The following is a 19,434-nucleotide window of genomic DNA, read 5'->3' as shown; positions in this document are numbered from 1 at the left end:
TGTGATATTGTTGACAATAGCTCACAACTGCACACACAAACAAACACACGGGCGCACACACACACGCACACACAAAAGTCTTCTTATAATGCACACACATTAGTATCCTCTATAAGAAGATCATTAATGGTAAATAACAAGTACAAATAGCAGTGTCTTTAAGGTGACTTTGTTCTTTGAACTGGAGAAGTCATAGAAACTGCTAAATATAGCGCTTTATTTACATTTACATGCTTTGTGAATGACACCATATACACCGATCAGCCACAACATTAACCACCTGCTTAAACCAGTTTTTCCATGATCAAAAATGCTTTAAACTGTATAAACATGTCTATAAAGATTTAAGATTTTATTATATGATATGTGTACTTATATACACAGATAATCATAAGGGAATTGCATTCAAAAGTTGAAAATGGAAAACTTGTAAACGCAATGGGGGGTGGGGGGTCATTATTTTGTTATTTAAATATCATGGTAGGTACTTATGTTCATGATCATGTATACCTTAACAGGTACAGGTGCTCCAAGACCTGTAGAAATATTCTTTTTTTTCTCTCTTTTTTTTTTTTAAAGACCTCCCACCATATTTCAAAATGCATAGGATCTATTCCTACATAAATTTCCCCACATGCAGTACCATGTAATTCCAATGGAGGGAGGAAGGGTGAAACTGATGTAGGATTAGATGCCATAAATGTGAAACATTTGACAGGTCCTGGAGCACCTGTTAAGATGGACATCATGTATGTGTTGCAGGCCCAATTTTTACCACTGTGTGACAGAAATATCACAGATCAATATTAACGTCATGACTTTTCAGAGTAACCAATTGATCAAGGTAGAACAATATTAAATATATCTTAATTGAAAATGCTTCACAGTAGCTTCCTTAAATAATAATAGCAGTTCTTATTCATAATACTAATAAATTCTATGATAGCTGAGTTGTTTGTCCATGTGTACTAAGCATACTTATGAGTTGCTACACAGACCCTTTCCCTCCAGAGACCAAATGACATGAGAATACTGAGGTCAAAAATGATCCGTTACCCTCTGCTGCCCCCTGGTGTCATAATTCACGACATACACGTCTGACTTTACGGCCTGTACGTGGATACGGCTATGGTTTCCGACATTCGGTTTATTATCACCCCAAGTCACTGATTTCCCCTTGGGAGTGGTGGGGCGCTTGTTAACTACTAATGTACGAAGAACACTGATGACGTTTCAATGGTACCAGGGTGTGATTCGGTCCATTGCTTGTATATCTACGTGTCAACATTTCTTATAGGAAAATAATAAAGGTTCTGTAGAAATAAAAAAAATAAAAATAAATAAATGTGGCTTCCCAGTTCAAAAGCCTAGGGTGCAGTCAGAAAGCAGAGCCTCTTAAACTACTGGAAGATGAGAACCTCAGTATCCTTTGTGAACCATGCCACAGCAGCAGTTGCATTTTCACCGTACCTCCATAAAAAGACGCCACAAGATAATAAAAGAAACAATCAATAGTCACAATGTCGTTGTAAATGCTCTTAGGCTAATAGCTAGCAAATTAGCTGCCTCTGTGTAACTGTATATATTTAACAATAATTTGATATATTTAGTCTAGTGTGTATGCTTCCTCATACTGTACCAATTCCCTGTGATTTTTGGAAGGGATTTACTTCTCAAATCCTCAAGCCTTGGCCAACCCGAATGATGCCTTTGTTATAGCTCTCAAATTTAACAAACGCGAAAGGAGGTGGGAATTCCAAGGAGAAGGTGGGCATTCCAAGCCAAGGTTTGGAATGCAGCTGAAGGTCCGCTCTGGAATCATGGGAAGTGTAGTCCTCTCTTCTTCTTGGCCGAGTGAATGGGCCGAGCCTCGGACTGGGCTCAGGCAAAGGGCTGGTCAGGGGTGTAGTTGAAGCTGGCATCCAGAAACAGCGCCAGGGTCCCCAGGGTGGTGATGACCACAAAGAGCCACAGGAAAAGTCTGTCCACAACGATGGCAATGTACTGCCAGTCTTCTGTCATCTGAAAGCGCATACACACACACACACACACACATAGAAGGGAGATGGGAGAGTTCATGAAGAATACATGTGGGGCCACAGCAAAGTATTATACACACACACACACAGGCACGCACGCACGCACACACACACACACACCTGTGAACACACCAACTCATGTACACGTGAACACCCATACACACCCACCCATGTACACACATGCACACACATGCATACATACACACACATGTGCGCACACACACACACACGCACACATACACACGCATACATACACACACACACGCATACATACACACACGCACACACACACACGCATACACGCATACACACACACATACATGCACGCACACATACACACACGCACACACACACATACACACATACACACACACACACACACACACACACACATACACACACACATACATACACATACACACACACGCACACACACACATACACACACACACACACACACACACACACACAGACAGAACAGGGCCTTACAGTGTCGTCAGTGTCCTGTTTCCTCAGCTGCTCAGCCATGTAAGTGACAGCAGCGATAGCAGACTTCAGGTCTGGCGGGAGGATCAGGCAGTAGCTCTCTGTGTCAAAGAAGCTTTGCAGCTGGACTGTGCTGTCACTCCTGAGAGAACACGGACAAGAGAGAGACATCAGTATCCACACACACATACCAACGCACACACACACGCAAACGCGCACACACACACACACGTACAAAGATGCACACACGCACACACACACACATGTACAAAGATGTACACACACGCACACACACGCATGTACAAAGATGCACACACACACACGTACAAAGATGCACACACACACACACACACACACACACACTATAAAGTGACAGTGGAGGTACATTTTTGTTCTTCAAGGATCAAATGTGGCAAATGTACCCTGAAACTACAACAATGTTCTCTTTGGGTACAAATGAAATTAGTACGTTTTTCAAAAACAAAAATGTACAAACAAGAAAGGTACAAATGAAATATATTACGCTCTCCCGGGGGTACAATTTTCTGCACCTATAGGGTAGCTCCCCAGCGACAAGCATTTGTACCTCTTAGGCACTTTTCAGTCCTTTTCATATACTTTCTGAGAGTGCACACACACAAACACACACGACAGGGCTCCCCCTCACCCCAGACTCCACCTACTCCAGCCCAGGCTCTTCCCACCCTGCACAGCCGAATAACCAGCCTGTACAATGCGCACATCCCAAACACATCCTGCTCCTCTCCTTTTATACACGTTTACTGCACCTCCAAACCCAGCGGCCCAAATCAGGCTCCGTGTTCTCCCTCCCTCCGGAGCGGTTGGCTCCAGTGTACGCATTTCAGCCCTCCATTCCGATGTTAACAGTACAGTAAAAACGCAACGTCAATAATTTTTTCTCCAAAAGAAAATGTAGCCACAATACAAATAGGTGTTTTTCTTAATCAAAATGTCCGCATGCGTCGATTTGTTAACTTATCGTTTTATTTTGACAATATTTCAATATTCTGTGGGCGAATCAGTGACTGCTTCTATGCCGAGTTACTGTCTCTCACACGCAGGACAGACTGCACACAGCCAGTCTTCCTGCCCAAATAAGGGTCCCCCCTCTCCCTACTGCGCAGTCTCTGGCTCCAACTTGTACAACATAGTGGCCCCCGAAAACTGCACTTCTGTGGTGCCAAAACACTTCTCACAAGCCCATGGAAAAGCAACGGGTGACACGTGGTCCATATTTCTCCTTTTCCAGTCTATGATCCAAACAGACATTGATCCAGAACACCTTCTCCTTATCTGCCTTTGCATGCGTTTACTGCAACTCCAAACTGACATCCATCCTGATTCTGCTGCAAGCTTTTCAATGCACACTGCTTCCATACAGTATCTCCTCTTCACATACACCTTAGAGTACTGCACTGCAAACATGGTGCATTTTAATATCCACTTATTAACCGCCATTAAGCACCAGTTTCACCGAAGGGAGGACCAAATCAACTTCAGCAGGCTTCTTCGTTAAATAAACGTGCACAAGTGTGCAATTCGTTTTTATAACATTTCTTTTATGGAAAGTACCAGGTAAGTGTGTGTGAGACACACGTGCACACACACACACAGATCTGTGTGTACATGCAACAGCACTAAAGCGCTAATGCTAGTAGCCATGCCAACAACACAGCTGTGCTGTGCTGTGATTTGACACAGGCACACCACAGCTTTGACCAATCACGGTGGTCCTGTTGATAGCATGGCCCAGTCTTTTGTATTCTTCCCTACGCTCTCCTGCACAATACTCCCCTGGAGACAGAGCACCATGCCACGCATAGGGCAGAGGGCATGGTCGGGCAGCACCAGGGTGGTCCAGGGTAACGACCAGTCCAGAAATGTGCCAAATTCCTGTCACTAGGTAGTCCGGCCCATTTCACCGGTAGCTAAGAGGGGAGATGAAGGGGAGTGAGGTTTGAAGCTCAGCTATTTCAACGCTGGGCACGTCTGCAATTCCTGTCTCACACACACAAAAGAACGCAAATGCACACAAACACACACACACACACACGCACAGAACAACACGTACAATATATACATGTATATGTACATACATATGTACACACACAATGCACGCATGGTTGCAAACACAGATGCACACATACACATGAACACACACATATACACACACACACACACCTTAGGGCTTGACAGGACACCACCCGCCCTCTGTCTCCGACAGGGAGAGGCAGGCACAGGACAGAACCAGGTGCCCGCGTCTCTCTCAGCCCGAAATGGAGTAGCCCCCCTCTGCAGTGCCCCTCACCCCCTCTGCACCTGCCCCCTCCCCGCAGTGGGATTAGTCTCTAATGCCCAAAGCAAACAGACGCCCGGAGACCGCGACCGTACAGGGAGGGCCAGGGGGATTAGGGGGGCCGAGGAGCCGATGCCCTTGGCCTGGGATGAGAGGGGTCCCACCGCTGCCGGTCAGAGGGAGCCTGTGTGTGACTGTGGGCCCTGAAAGGGGCCTGTGTGTGACTGTGGGCCCTGAAGGGGGCCGTGGGGGTCCTCCAATGCCTTTGGGGAGCTGCTGCCAAGCGGGGCGGTCAGGTGCCCCCGAGCCAGCCAGACTGTGTACAGGGGAGCCCAGCACCGGGGCCTCCTGATTGGTCCACTCTGACTTACCCGAGTAAACAATACGCACTTTCTATAAGGTCTCTCAGTGCAGCAGCATACACACACACAGTACACACACACACAGTAAACATACACACACACACTCAATACCACCAATTAGCAATGAAAGTAAATTATTTAGAATGATAATTAACTGCTGATGGTCATGCAGTTTGGGAGAGCAGGGACACATACTCTTCCAAATCCCCACTGCCAGCCTCCATTTAGACCAGTGGCTCCCAGGAGATCTGTTCCTGGAGATCTACTGCCCTGTAGGCTGTCAAATTCAAATTCATTTATATCCTAATTTGGAACACCTGACTCTACTAATTAGCAGCTCAGTGAGATCCCTGGCTGTTGAATGATGTGAGCTTTGTTGTGGTCGGAGTGAAAACCTGTGGGACAGTAGATCTCCAGGAACAGGGTTGGATAGCCATGCTCTAGCTGTTTAACGGGGTGTGCTTTGTTAGGGTGGGACTGAAAACCTCCAGGAGAGTAGATCTCATGTAACAGGGTTGGGAACCACCGGATTATGCCCTGCAGTCCACCAGCTGAACTGCACGCAGTCAGAGCAACACACATTCACAGAGCTGCTCCCACAGTCATACCACATCTCACAGTCCGAAGGAGCCACGTTTGGTTGATAGGACAGAGACAATCACGCTGGTTAAAACCCTCCCTTTCTGGAAAAGCTGATGCAAATTAAGCCCTTCATTTTTGGTGGCTTTCCCTGCCATTGACTGTATTGCCTACCATACTGTATGGAAACCAGGACTGCCCCTGGAAGAGTCACTCAGCAGCTCCCAGAATCAAATTTGAAACTGCGTGACCATCTGCCTGGTCATTCAGTGTGGTTTCTGAAATGTCCTGGCGTCCCCTGACAGAAGGTCCAAACATATTGCTTATGACAAACGACATTTCAAGAATGGGAAATTCATTTTTGGAGAGAATGGTATCGCCTCTCTTCGCCAAAGAAGAGCACAACTTTTATTTCTACTTTAATTTCATACAGCAGCACAGTCCTATACTAGCACATGTCAAACATCACATCAACACAACTATATTGCCAATATTAGTCACCGCTGAATGGTGTTGTTAGGCACGAGGGGTGTGTGTAAGTGGGGTGTTGAATTAGTTAGCATTCATTTGGCTTTGCATCAGAAAAACATGACCTAAACTGTCCACCTTGATCGCTTTAAGAACCTTTTACAACTGGTTTTAATCCTATTTAAAATGTACGGCGGTGCTTAGATCAGCTAATATGTAAGGTTTGGGTGCTATGAAATAAATTGTATTATTATTATTATTATTATTATTATTATTAATTTTATTATTACCTGCCTCTCCAGGGCAGGATCAGCTGAGGGTTGATTTTTCGGATGAAGTACTCTGTTCCTGGGCGGCGGTTGTCCATGCGGGACATGGGCGTGTCCTCGGTGGGCTCCTCCACCAGCGGTTTCTCGGGGTTGGGCCTCTGCATGCCCAGGTACTTCGGGAGCGCGTGGATGAACACCTGGGGCGGAGTCAGGAGGAAATAAGGCTGAGCTGAGGAGGATATCTGAGCAGAAGACACACACATGCACGCTCTCTCACTCACTTACTCGCTCACTCACTCACACAATCACTCACACACTCACTCACACACTCACTCACACACTCACTCCACTCACACACTCTCTCACACACTCACTCACTCACTCACTCACTCACTCCACTCACTCACTCACTCACTCTCACTCATTCACTCACTCACTCACTCACACACTCACTCACTCACTCTCTCACTCACTCACTCTCACTCACTCACTCACTCACTCACTCACTCACTCACTCTCACTCACTCACTCTCTCACTCACTCACTCACTCACTCTCACTCACTCTCACTCATTCACTCACTCACTCACTCACACACTCACTCACTCACTCACTCTCTCACTCTCACTCCACTCACTCACTCACCCTCTCTCTCACTCCACTCACTCACTCACCCTCTCTCTCACTCACTCTCTCACTCACTCACTCACTCACTCCACCCACTCACTCACTCTCTCACTCACGCACTCACTCACTCACTCAGTCACTCTCTCACTCACTCCACTCTCTCACTCACTCACTCACCCACTCACTCACTCACTCACTTAATCAACTGTACGTCGCTCTGGATAAGAGCGTCTGCCAAATTCAATTAATGTAATGTCATGTAATGTAACACGATTGGTTTGGGCACAACGGCCCACGGGAAGGGGAACTGCGCCCCCTGGTGGCTGACCTTGCGCACCCACAGGGGCATGTGGTGGGTGCTGGGGGTGCGGTGGTGCAGGTTGAGCACCACCACACTCAGGATGACGGAGAAGGTGACCAGGATCATGGTGAACATGACGTAGTTGACGATGATGGGGATCCCCAGGGAGGTCTCTGGGACCCTGTCCGCCAGAAGCAGCATGAAGACGGTGAGGGCGATGAGGACGGAGATGGACAGGGTCATCTTCTCGCCTGAGACACACGGACAGAAACTGCACGTCTGCTCCAAACTTACTCCTGCACCAACAAACAGGTTTACTCCACACTTACACCTGCGCCAACAAACAGGTTTACTCCACACTTACACCTGCGCCAACAAACAGGTTTACTCCACAATTCCACCTGCGCCAACAAACAGGTTTACTCCACAATTCCACCTGCGCCAACAAACAGGTTTACTCCACAATTCCACCTGCACCAACAAACAGGTTTACTCCACACTTACACCTGCGCCAACAAACAGGTTTACTCCACAATTCCACCTGCGCCAACAAACAGGTTTACTCCACAATTCCACCTGCGCCAACAAACAGGTTTACTCCACAATTCCACCTGCGCCAACAAACAGGTTTACTCCACAATTCCACCTGCGCCAACAAACAGGTTTACTCCACAATTCCACCTGCGCCAACAAACAGGTTAACTCCACAATTCCACCTGCGCCAACAAACAGGTTTACTCCACAATTCCACCTGCGCCAACAAACAGGTTTACTCCACAATTCTACCTGTGCCAACAAACAGGTTTACTCCACAATTCCATCTGCGCCAACAAACGGGTTTACTCCACAATTCTACCTGCTCCAACAAACAGGTTTACTCCACAATTCCACCTGTGCCAACAAACAGGTTTACTCCACAATTCCACCTGCGCCAACAAACAGGTTTACTCCACAATTCTACCTGTGCCAACAAACAGGTTTACTCCACAATTCCACCTGCGCCAAAAACAGGTTTACTCCACAATTCTACCTGCGCCAACAAACAGGTTTACTCCACAATTCCACCTGCACCAACAAACGAGCTTACTCCATACTTACACCTCACGTCAAACTACTGGTAGCGGCAACGATCAGCCTTAGTCTGAACTTTCACCTGCAGCAACAAACAGGCTTACTTCAAACCAACACCCGCACTAACAAACAGCCCTACTCCAAACTTACACTCGCACCAACAAACAGGTTTACTCCACATTTACACCTGCACCAGCCAACAGTCTTACTCCACACTTACACCGGCATTCATGGAAACCGATAGTATTTTCTCGAAACGGCACTGATATATAAGCCAAGCTTGTAACTATAACTGACCTAAATAGATTTACCCATCTGTTAACACCTGCTCACTCCAAAATTAAACATCCTGACTAGACTGTGGTGTGAAAGGACAGTTCCGCAGATAACCCCTGCACAAAGGACATGTCGTTTTGGCACAAACATTTATAATCTGTTTTGTGCACAAGATGCCTGTATCCCGGGTAACTGACAGGACCGAAACGTTTTTATCTTGTGCTCTGATGACCCGGCTCTTACAGCCAGCTCTGAAGGATAAAACATTTATCTGTGCAATGAGCACTGAGGGAAATTACTGCAGTGTTCTACACCCCAGGGTTTACATTACATTACATTATTGGCACTTGCCACACGCTCTTATCCAGAGCGACGTACTGCAAAGTGCAAAGTGCATTCCCATGAACAGGGACAAGTACGCTGAAAGACCCTAGAGGGAAGTATAATTTCAAGTGCTATAGCCACAACAAAGATAAGGACTTGGGGCCTATTTGATTAATCTGACAGTGCAATATATTGGAAACTGTTTTTCTACACCAGGCTGCGATAGAATGATTACACTTGCGTAGGAAAAATAAACAGCTTACGGCTCGATCTGCAGAGTGGCATTTCTAATGGGGAGGATGTATACAATATTTTAAAGCAATATTCATCCTTCAGGTGTATGCCTCCGCTAGAACCATCGGCAGCCATTTTAGATACTACAGCCTGGGATTTCAGCAGGCCTAAATATTGATTTGGGAAATATTTTGAAATATAAAACCCTTTTTGGGTAAATACAACCCTTTCTAAATTAAGATGAGGGTCTCCTGGATGCATTTGAGCCTGGGTGGGGGGGTGGGGGGTGTCCCTGGATTAGGAATCTTTGATAACCCCTGAACTACTATCCACACACTCAGGAGACCTTTTTGGCATTAACTTAAGTCATTTTCAGCTGACACAGGCTTACACTTGATACAGCACCCGGCCTGGGCAGTCAGTAAGCACCTTTACGGACGGAGCCACTCGATAGAGGCAGCATGTGCTCAACCACCTGGGTGGAAACTGGGAAAGGAGCGCGACCACGTTGGTCTGGTTAGACGTCCACTTTGGCTCGGGTCTGGGGTGAGTTTGACTGCTATCCTGAGTATCTTACCAGCGCCGGGGGGCAGGTAGAAGACGAAGATAGCCAGGACGCTGGTGAGGATGCAGGGCACTATGATATTAATGATGTAGAAGAGCGGCTTCCTCTCGATTATCAGGTAGAATGTGATGTCCTCGTACAGGTCCTCACGGACGTTCTTCCTGGAAGGCTTGTGACAGATCTGCCACTCGCCATTCTCTGTCAGGGGAGAACAGGAAGTGGCTGTTAGTAGTGCTATTAGCACTGCTAGGGCGGCCTGTAGCGTAGTGGTTAAGGTACATGACTGGGACCAGCAAGGTCGGTGGTTCGATCCCCGGTGTAGCCACAATAAGATCCGCACAGCCGTTGGGCCCTTGAGCAAGGCGCTTAACCCTGCATTGCTCCAGGGGAGGACTGTCTCCTGCTTAGTCTAATCAACTGTATGTCGCTCTGGATAAGGGCATCTGCCAAATGCCATTAATGTAATGTAATGTAATGTAATGTAATGCTAGCACTGCAGTTAGGGCAGTTAGCACTGTAGCTACCACTGCTAGCCCTGCAGTTAGCATCGTCAGTATTACCGTTAGCACTACTAGCATTGGAATTAGCATAGTTAGCATTGTTAGCACTGCAGATAATGGGGCCACATGTGCAGTTTAAAAAGGACTGTCCTATCATTTAGAGCAATGTGTCTGATTAGATATCCATGACCTGGGATAAAATCCTTACCAAGCCACAATAGATAGGCTTGGGGTCCAATGGAATGACGGATAATTACATTAGGGAATGATCCAAAATGTAATGGATTTTCTATAAGCTCTATTTGTTTTTGCTTTTTAACCAACAATACCTGTGTCTATACATTTCTCAAATTTGTTAACTTGATTTTGACTCGCATACATTTTGTGATTGCCCGAAGGAAACAATGCAAAACTGCTAAACTGAACTGGAGTTCAGGTGCATGAACGTGGCATCCCCGCTCCCCCACTGACCGGTGAAGGCGTTCTCGTCGATGATGATCTCCTGGAGTTCGTTGCCATCGTCGTCCAGCGCGTACTGTAGGTCCACTTCCGAGGAGTCGTAGGTGTAGGAGCGGAACACCATGGAGCAGTTCTGCCAGTCGAAGGGGAAGTATGCCACCTGGAGGAGGAGAGAAGAGGGAAGTAACTCCAACGATCGTGGTGATAGGAGGCTTTGCAGTTGAGAGGGGGAGAGCATCCCCACTCGTACCGTTCCAAGTGCACCTCCTTTGTAGGGGAGGGGTGGTGGACTCCAGCAGGTCTAATGATGCGGCAAAACATAGCATAGCATAGCATAGCCCAAGATAACATAACATAGCATAGCATAGAATAGCATAGCATAGCCCAAGATAACGTAACATAGCATAGCATAGAATAGCAAAGCATAGCATAGCATAGCCCAAGATAACATAACATAACATAACATAGCATAGCATAGAATAGTATAGCACAACATAACATAACATAGCATAACATAGCATAACATAGCATACCACAGCATAACATAACATAGCATAACATAGCATAACATAGCATAGCACAACATAACAGAGCATAGCATAGTATAGCATAACAGGACACGATATAACATAATGAGAGGCCATTCAGCCTAATAATGCTCATCAATTTCCTACTACTAAAGCATACCAAGTGTTCTACATCAGTTGATTGGCTGTCATCATTACAGCCGTATAGGCTCAGATCACATGGTATTGGGAAAGGGGGCATCATAAACTCCAGAATGGGAGATGTTCAGTGACTCCTGGATATCCCAGATGTACTGTAGGTTCTGCTATGTGATGTCCTTGACACCACATTGGCAGCTAGATGTGTCCCACTCCTCACCCCAGTTTTTGGTGAACACAGGCAAGATTAGGCCCTTTCCCCCCATCAGGACGGGGCGTGGCGGTACCTCGATGGAGCAGGAGCTGCGGTAGATAGCGGGGGGGAGCCACTTGACCGTGCCGTCGCTGTACACCAGCACGTTCACGTACAGAGCCACGTCAAACTGGCCGTCGTTGCTGCGGGATGGACATGAGCACACACCGAGTGACCGAGGGGAACGCAGCAGGACAGACACGCACACCGATGACATTCAATTGGGGGGGGCTGGAGCCTATCCCAGCATAAGGCAGGAATACACCCTGGACAGGTCGCCAGTCCATCGCAGGGCACACACACCATTCACTCACATACTCATACCCACAGGCAATTTAGACTCTCCAATCAGTCTAACCTACATGTCTTAGTTATGGATGTGATGCTTTGACTTGTGGAAGAACCTATGCACTTGTAAGTCACTTTGGATTAAAAGCATCTGCCAAATGGAAATGTCTGTGGGAGGAAACCAGAGTACCCAGAGGAAACCCACGCGAACACTGGGAGAACCAGCAAACTCCACACAGAGAGGCCCTGGCCGACCGGGATTCAAACCCAGGACCTCCTTGCTTTGAGGCGCCAGTGCTACCCACTGCACCATCCGTGCCGCCAATACAATTTCAATTTATTTTGTGCTTCTCCAGAGCAAGCTGTCCCAAAGACGATTTACAGGGTAAAGCAGAGCTCCTTGAGGAGCAAAACTCCTGTGCACCGCCAACCAGTTACACAGAGGGCATAATACACTCATCAAGCACTTTATTAGGTACATTACAGCAGTTGTATACAGAAGAGCATCTCTGAACACACAATGCATCATAACTCTAAGCGGAAAGGCCACAGCAGTGAAAGCCTAAAAAATAAGTCTAATAAATTCACCCTATCCCCCTATTTCTCCTAATCCTAATTCCTGCATCGCTGCAATTGCCCAGCCGTTGCACATCATTCCCTCTCCCCAAAAATATGTGATGCCAGACCACTGCTTCCATAGCCCACAAGCCAAGCTCGCACAGACAGGAATCAAAGGAAGATACTCACGCAGAAGACTGTGGGCACCCGATTGACCAGCAGGGGTCACCGTTTAGTTAAGAAACTTTCCAGATGACTGAACCTCGTCCAGTCTAGGCGACACTACAGCCATCTCAGTAAAATGGCCTGTGTTAAATAAACCCTTACAGTTTATATGAGTCCAGAATGGCCACAGTGTATATAAACTCTGTTCGGGGTTTATATACACTATAAACTATGTTAGAGTCGAATTAACACCGGACATTTTAGTGTGATTTACGCTTTGCCCCGTGGGGTCTGCGGCCACTGTTGGTACTGGCACAGTCAGGGTTTGACCACCCACAATACTCTGCTTTTACAGGACAGGTTACCCAGCAGCATCTGCTGCTGGATTATTCACGGGAGAGATGACTCAGCACTCACTTGTTGATGAGGTAGATGTCAGGACGCCACACCTTTTTTGGAGGAAGTCTCACAACTGTAATATTATCAAAGTCCTCTGGAGTCCAGGAAAGCCTATAGTCTGTCCATGCCTGGAGTGAGGGAGAGAGAGAGAGAGAGAGAGAGAGGGGGGGGAGAGAGGGAGAGAGAGGGAGAAAGAGAGGGAGAGAGAAAATGGGGGAGAGAGAGGGAGAGAGAAAAGGGGGAGAGAGAGGAAGGGAGAGAGAAAAGGGGGAATAGACAGAGAAAGGGAGAGAAGGGAGAGAGAGAGAGAGAGAGAGAGAGAGAGATGGGGGAAAGGCGAGGATGCAGACGATGTGTATGTTGGCCATTATTTCTCTTTTTTTTAACCATTGTTATCATTTGCAAAGTTGTTGCAGCAGCTGTTATAAATGTATAAAATATCAGTTATTTCCTTGGGTACATACAGCACTGTCTCACCAGTGAAGCTTGTTAGCATTATAATTAGCCTCTGGAAAGAACGCCGAAATGGGGTTGAAGGAGGAGAGACAGAGTGCGTGAGTGCGATAAAGATGAAATAATACACACTTCTAAAAAGTGACAAGTCAATTTAGCCGGGGACAAAAAGCGTCGGTGTTGATGAAGACAAACATCCCAGGCTCACCAGATTCATGAAAACGTTGGTTGTCATCTCCTCATTCTTCTCGTTCTGTAGAGGAGATTAAGCAGAGCGACGGCAAAATAAACACATTAGCCTGGCGCTAAATCTTATGCACTTACACGCTGTATTCATTGTAATTATCCCACATAGGTTTGAGTTCTCCTGTTTGCTGAACCAGAGATACTCAACGAGCAGGTGACCCAGAAGCACAATTGCCCCAGACTCTAGGGCAAAAATGAAACGTGTTATAATTAAATATTCCTGATATTGTACTTCTAATTATTACAATATCCACGATATACCACCGGTTTGAGTTCCATAATGCTTTTATACAACGGTGACAACATTTATCATTTAAAATTTCACAAAAGAAAGACAAGACATACTTCTTTGCTAGCAATAATGTATCCCCCACTCCACTATCGAAGCAACGGTACTAACGTTAGCTAACGTTAGTTGGTTAGTTAGTTAGTTAGCTAACGTCAGTACCGGAATAATGTATCCCCACTGCACTAACCTTAGCTAAGCAACGCTATTGCAATAATGTATCCCCATTGCATTAACGTTAGCTAGCTTGCTAGTTTACGTTACACCAGACGACACTGATACAAGTGATTATTATTTTTTTGTACACGTTTATCAGGTTTATCACATAGCGTGCAGTCATTGAAATAACCCATACTGTCATTATGAGTCATCATTTGCTTCGCCGGGGTTTGGTGGTCTTGCTGGTATTTCAATCCGAGGATGTTGCCTTAGTTGTTTCCAAATCAAAGGACACTTTAAAGCGGCGAGATGATGATAACGTTCATTTCGATAACGTTATTGTGGGGATCCACAAATGCGGAGTACTCTTGAAAGATGTGTGAACATTCCATTTAGCCGTGCATATATCGGTGATATTGGCATGGCTGGAACGCAGACTGACAAATAGAGACAATGGACCGGACCTATCCGTTGTATAAAACAGGTTAATAAATAGTTCATAAATGAGCTATGTGCTGGTTGTTTATAACAGGTTAATAAATAGCGAATAAATTGGCTGTGTTCTGGTTGTTTGTAGAGGTCTAAATTCCTCAATCAAATCCCCCCCCATCAGTCTTGTAACCCCATCAGTCTTGTAACTTTTGTTATGCCCACACATTGACATGACTCCTGCTGTGGTGACTGCTCTAGATAAGGACTCTTGCCAAACGAATAAATAAAAATGTTGCCACAACCCTAAAGAAACATTGTGGGAACATTGCGTCCTGCCGGACTGCGAACAGCGAACAGTACTGTTGGCTGTGGACACAGATTCCCAGCTGCGTATTCAAAGCTCGACTCCAGACGGAAAATATCGCTGGACACTGGGGCTGAAATTCAGCGAGGAGGGAGAGGGAGAGGGAAAGAAAGAAAGAGAGAGATGAAGGGGAGAGGGAGAGAAAGAGATAGAGATGATGGTGGGAGGGAGGGAGTGAGAGAGAGCTGACAAACTGCCTGTTCAGTTTTCTTCCTCTCTGGAGAAGCTGATTTGGAGATAATTGAGTTCCAAAATGATCTGACTTCATTTGAACAAAGGGTTGACTCACTTTGTGTGTGCGTGTGTGTGTGTGTGTGTGTGTGTGTCTGTGCTTTAACGTGCAGTGTGTGCAATGTGTGTGTGTGTGTACATGTAGTGTTAGAATGTGTAGTGTGTGTATGTGTATGTGAGTGTGTGTGAGTGTGTGTAGTGTGTGTGTGTGCATGTGCATGTTGTGTTAGTGCATAGTGTATGTGTATGTGTGTGTGCGTAGTGTAGTGTGATTGTGGGTGAGTGTGTGTGTGTAGTGCGAGTGTGTGTGTGTGTAGTGTGTGTAGTGTGAGTGTAGTGTAGTGTGTGTGTATGTAGTGTGTGTGTGTAGTGCGAGTGTGTGTGTAGTGTGTGTGTAGTGTGAGTGTGTGTGTGTAGTGTGAGTGTGTGAGTGTAGTGTGTGTGTGTAGTGTTAGTGTGTGAGTGTAGTGTGAGTGTGAGTGTGTGTATGTGTAGTGTGTGTGTAGCGTGAGTGTGTGTGTAGTGTGTGTGTGTGTAATGCGTAGTGTGTGTGTAGTGTGTGTGTGTGTGTAGTGAGTGTGTGTGTAATGTGTAGTGTAGTGTGTGTGTGTGTAGTGTGTGTGTAGTGTGAGTGTGTGTGTAGTGAGTGTGTGTGTAGTGTGAGTGTGTGTGTGTAGTGTGTGTGTGTGTGTAGTGTAGTGTGAGTGTGTGTGTGCGTGTGTAGCATAGTGTAAGTGTGTGTGGGGTATCATACCAGGCCCATCAGTTGGGAGAGGGTCATCCCCACGCGCACCGTCACTCTCTCTTCCCAGTTGCGGGCGGGACGCACCTTCAGGTCATACCCATGCAACAGCTTCACCAGCAGCAGCCTCTCCGTCTCTGAAGCACCTGAACACCACGGCACAGAATACAACACAGCACAGGGTCAGCACGGGGTACAGTACTGTACAGGGTCAGCACGGAGTACAGTACTGCACAGGGTCAGCACAGAGTACAGTACTGCACAGGGTCAGCACAGAGTACAGTACTGTACAGGGTCAGCACGGAGTACAGTACTGCACAGGGTCAGCACAGAGTACAGTACTGTACAGGGTCAGCACGGAGTACAGTACAGCACAGGGTCAGCACAGAGTACAGTACTGCACAGGGTCAGCACGGAGTACAGTACAGCACAGGGTCAGCACAGAGTACAGTACAGCACAGGGTCAGCACGGAGTACAGTACTGCACAGGGTCAGCACAGGTTCCAGGGTGGGTAACAGAACACAGGGTACAGCACAGGTTAGAATACTGCAGTGCAGGATAAAACACAGGTACAAACAATAGAACACATGGTGCAATACAGGTGTGGGTAATAGAATGCAGGATACAGTACAGGTTAGAATACCATAAACATAGGATACATGTAAGAATGATAGAACACAGGATAAAGTACAGGTTAGAATGCTGTAACATAGGATAGGACACATATAAGTATGATAGAACACAGGATACAGTACAGGTTAAAATGCTATAACATAAGATAGGACAGATGTAAAAATGAGAGAACACAGGATAGACCATCGGTAAGCATAATAGAATGCAGGATATTGTAGATGTACGGGCAATGAAGAACAGGTCAGAAAAAAGACAGACAGATTGAAACAAGCAGAGGACGAGAGAAACAGATGACAAGCGGGATAAGAAAAGGAAAAAGGATGAGGATATAGAATGGGAAATAGTCTCTCTCTCTCTCTCTCTCTCTCTCTCTCTCTGTCTCTATCGATTTTCGTGTGACAAACATAATTTGTGCTTCCGAAGCACGTAAGAAGTAGGGGGAGCAATGTGCATTTCAACAATAGCGCAATATAAGAGCCGCAACAAAACAACTGTTTCGCTTCCACTGCCCTCCGTCTATTTATGTCAATTCAACTCAATTCACCTGCCTTCATTACCATAACAACAAAAAGGCATCTGTGCTGCCCACATTTACAACAATCTCCCTCTCTCTCTCCCTCTCCCCCCTCTCTCTCTCCCTCCCCCCCCCCTCTCTCCCCCCCCCCCCCTCCTTTAGCCCCACTGGCACAAGCAGCAGTCAAGTCTGCCTCTGAGAGGAAGCCATGAATGTGGATATTTCCTGGCTCACTCCGGCCGTTCTCAGAAGTCCCCAAGCAGAAAGACAAGAGCACAGAGCCTAACTCCTGGAGCCAATGGGGATCCGTTCTCTGAGCATCATGACCAATAGAGCCTCCAGGGGGGCGGGGTTACCGTCAGGTGTCTAATGACCATATTAAGCTCAAATCTACCATCTCCTCTCCTCTCCACCCTTAGAGGAAAGTGAAATGCTTGATTTGAAAAAAAAAAACCCTAATGTTACCCAAAGTAATTGCTCTAACGACTTTCCCGAAAGGGTCTGAGCAGGGGACGAAATCACCAGGCCATTATCCTCGGCTGCGCGGAATGCACTTAAGGCCTCGCTATCTATCGAAGAGGCAATCAATCCACTGCACACTGACGCTTAAATGGAACTGAATTACAGGACCCAGTCAGGTCTAAAGCCTGTTTCTGTCTGTATTGTCACCTCCCTGTATGGCTCTGTCTACATCTCAGAGAGGTCTGGAAAGTGGAAGCAAATCTTTGAGATGCAGCGGCAGTTAGGAAAGGCTTCGCAGTTTAACACTGAGATGTTTCTACCATTCTTTCTTCGATGCGCTTCTTACACTGGCTGAATTAGATAAGGGAAATATATTTTGTACATTGGAACAGACATTACTGGTCAAACACTTCATTCACCTAAGCCTAAGTAGTTACTCACTTTTGACACTACCTAGAGAAGAAACGTGGTGTTATTATTTTTTTTACCAAATGCTCTGTAAAACAGAAAAGTGGTTAGCGTTAAATCACCCTTAAAGAGTACATTTCACACTCGGATATAATGTCCTGTGGACTCGTGAACACTGTTAGGGTTTGGCAAACACTGGATATTTTAATGTTCATACGCCCGCACGTGGTCTCTGGTGTTTGCTGAATTTGGAGCAGCGAGTTCATACCTCCGCCCCGGAGTGGAACTCGAAGAGTAAAAGAGAGCGTCGCGGCGTCCCGTAAGAACCCGTCTCACCTGAGGGTGCGAGCAGGAGGCTGGCCCAGAGGGTCCACAGCAGCCCGGCCGTCTTCATCATCCTCTTCCTCAGGGGCGGAACGAAGGCTGAAGTCCTGCGCTTGAATGGGGTGCCGCCACGCAGTGGGGCAGACCGGGTCTCCGAAAACACCCCGTCCTCAGCTGGGGGGGGACGGGCGCCGTGCCGATATGCCGACCTTCCACTCCGCACTGACGCCGGCGTTCCCGCTGGCGTGAGCTGTGCTTCTCTGACACCGCCGCTCCCGATTGGACCGCGTGCGGGCTGGGAGGCATGTGTTTATTCTCCTGACCATCTCCAGCGGGGCACGGGGGGGGGGGGGGGTGGGATGTGGTGGGGCAGGGGGTTGCAGTTGATGTTGGGAAGGGGGCGGTGTGGGCGGTGGTTGTGACAATGGGGATATTTTTGGGAGAACAAAGGCGAGCTGTTCAGATGATCAGTCCCAGGGGGTGAGTGGGTCAACCTGCACAACCGCGGGCTCCCCAGATTAGGTCACCCCATCTCTCGGGTACGACTCAAATGCCATCAGCTCTCCGTCTCCCAGTCCCCCCCCGCCCCGCCCCCTTCTTTTCTCTCTTCTCTTTCTGTCCATCCCTCAGCTCTCACCCCCCTCCTCTCCTGGTCAGTTGCTTTCTCTCTCTATTCCTGTCCTTTGATGGCATTCGAACAAGAGCAGAAATTCCCGCATTGCCTAAGTGGCGACGCAGAACTGTGGCGAGCACACTTAACAACCGCACCTGGCGTTACGAAACGACGCGTTTCATTATTATCAATAAACGGCAGGAACAGTACTTCATTAAAGTACTTCCACTTGTATTTTAATTAAGGACAGGAATGCGATATGCATGCAAAAGCAAATAATCTCAGTCTCTGGTACCTACCTGTGGTATGTCAGTTGTCCAGGTCCGTTAGAACTAAGCAACTGCCGCTGTTACCAAAGTGCA

The 19,434-nt window shown here is 47.0% G+C and overlaps 1 protein-coding gene across 1 annotated transcript; it reads right to left on the bottom strand.

Annotated features, from left to right (window-relative positions):
* Nucleotides 1-1,881: 1,881 nt before the first annotated feature.
* chrnb1l (cholinergic receptor, nicotinic, beta 1 (muscle) like) lies at nucleotides 1,882-18,765 on the bottom strand. The gene is made up of 12 exons (XM_061234031.1): nucleotides 18,669-18,765; nucleotides 18,472-18,633; nucleotides 16,130-16,263; nucleotides 13,866-13,910; nucleotides 13,223-13,332; nucleotides 11,829-11,937; nucleotides 10,889-11,036; nucleotides 9,930-10,115; nucleotides 7,475-7,698; nucleotides 6,542-6,717; nucleotides 2,529-2,667; nucleotides 1,882-2,022 (listed from the first exon to the last, which is right to left on the bottom strand). The coding sequence occupies exons 1-12, from the start codon at nucleotides 18,763-18,765 to the stop codon at nucleotides 1,882-1,884; spliced, it is 1,671 nt and encodes a 556-aa protein (XP_061090015.1).
* Nucleotides 18,766-19,434: the final 669 nt, after the last annotated feature.

The sequence above is a fragment of the Conger conger genome, chromosome 3, assembly GCF_963514075.1.
Source record: "Conger conger chromosome 3, fConCon1.1, whole genome shotgun sequence".
Lineage (NCBI taxonomy): Eukaryota > Metazoa > Chordata > Actinopteri > Anguilliformes > Congridae > Conger > Conger conger.
This window is presented reverse-complemented; position numbering and strand designations above follow the sequence as displayed.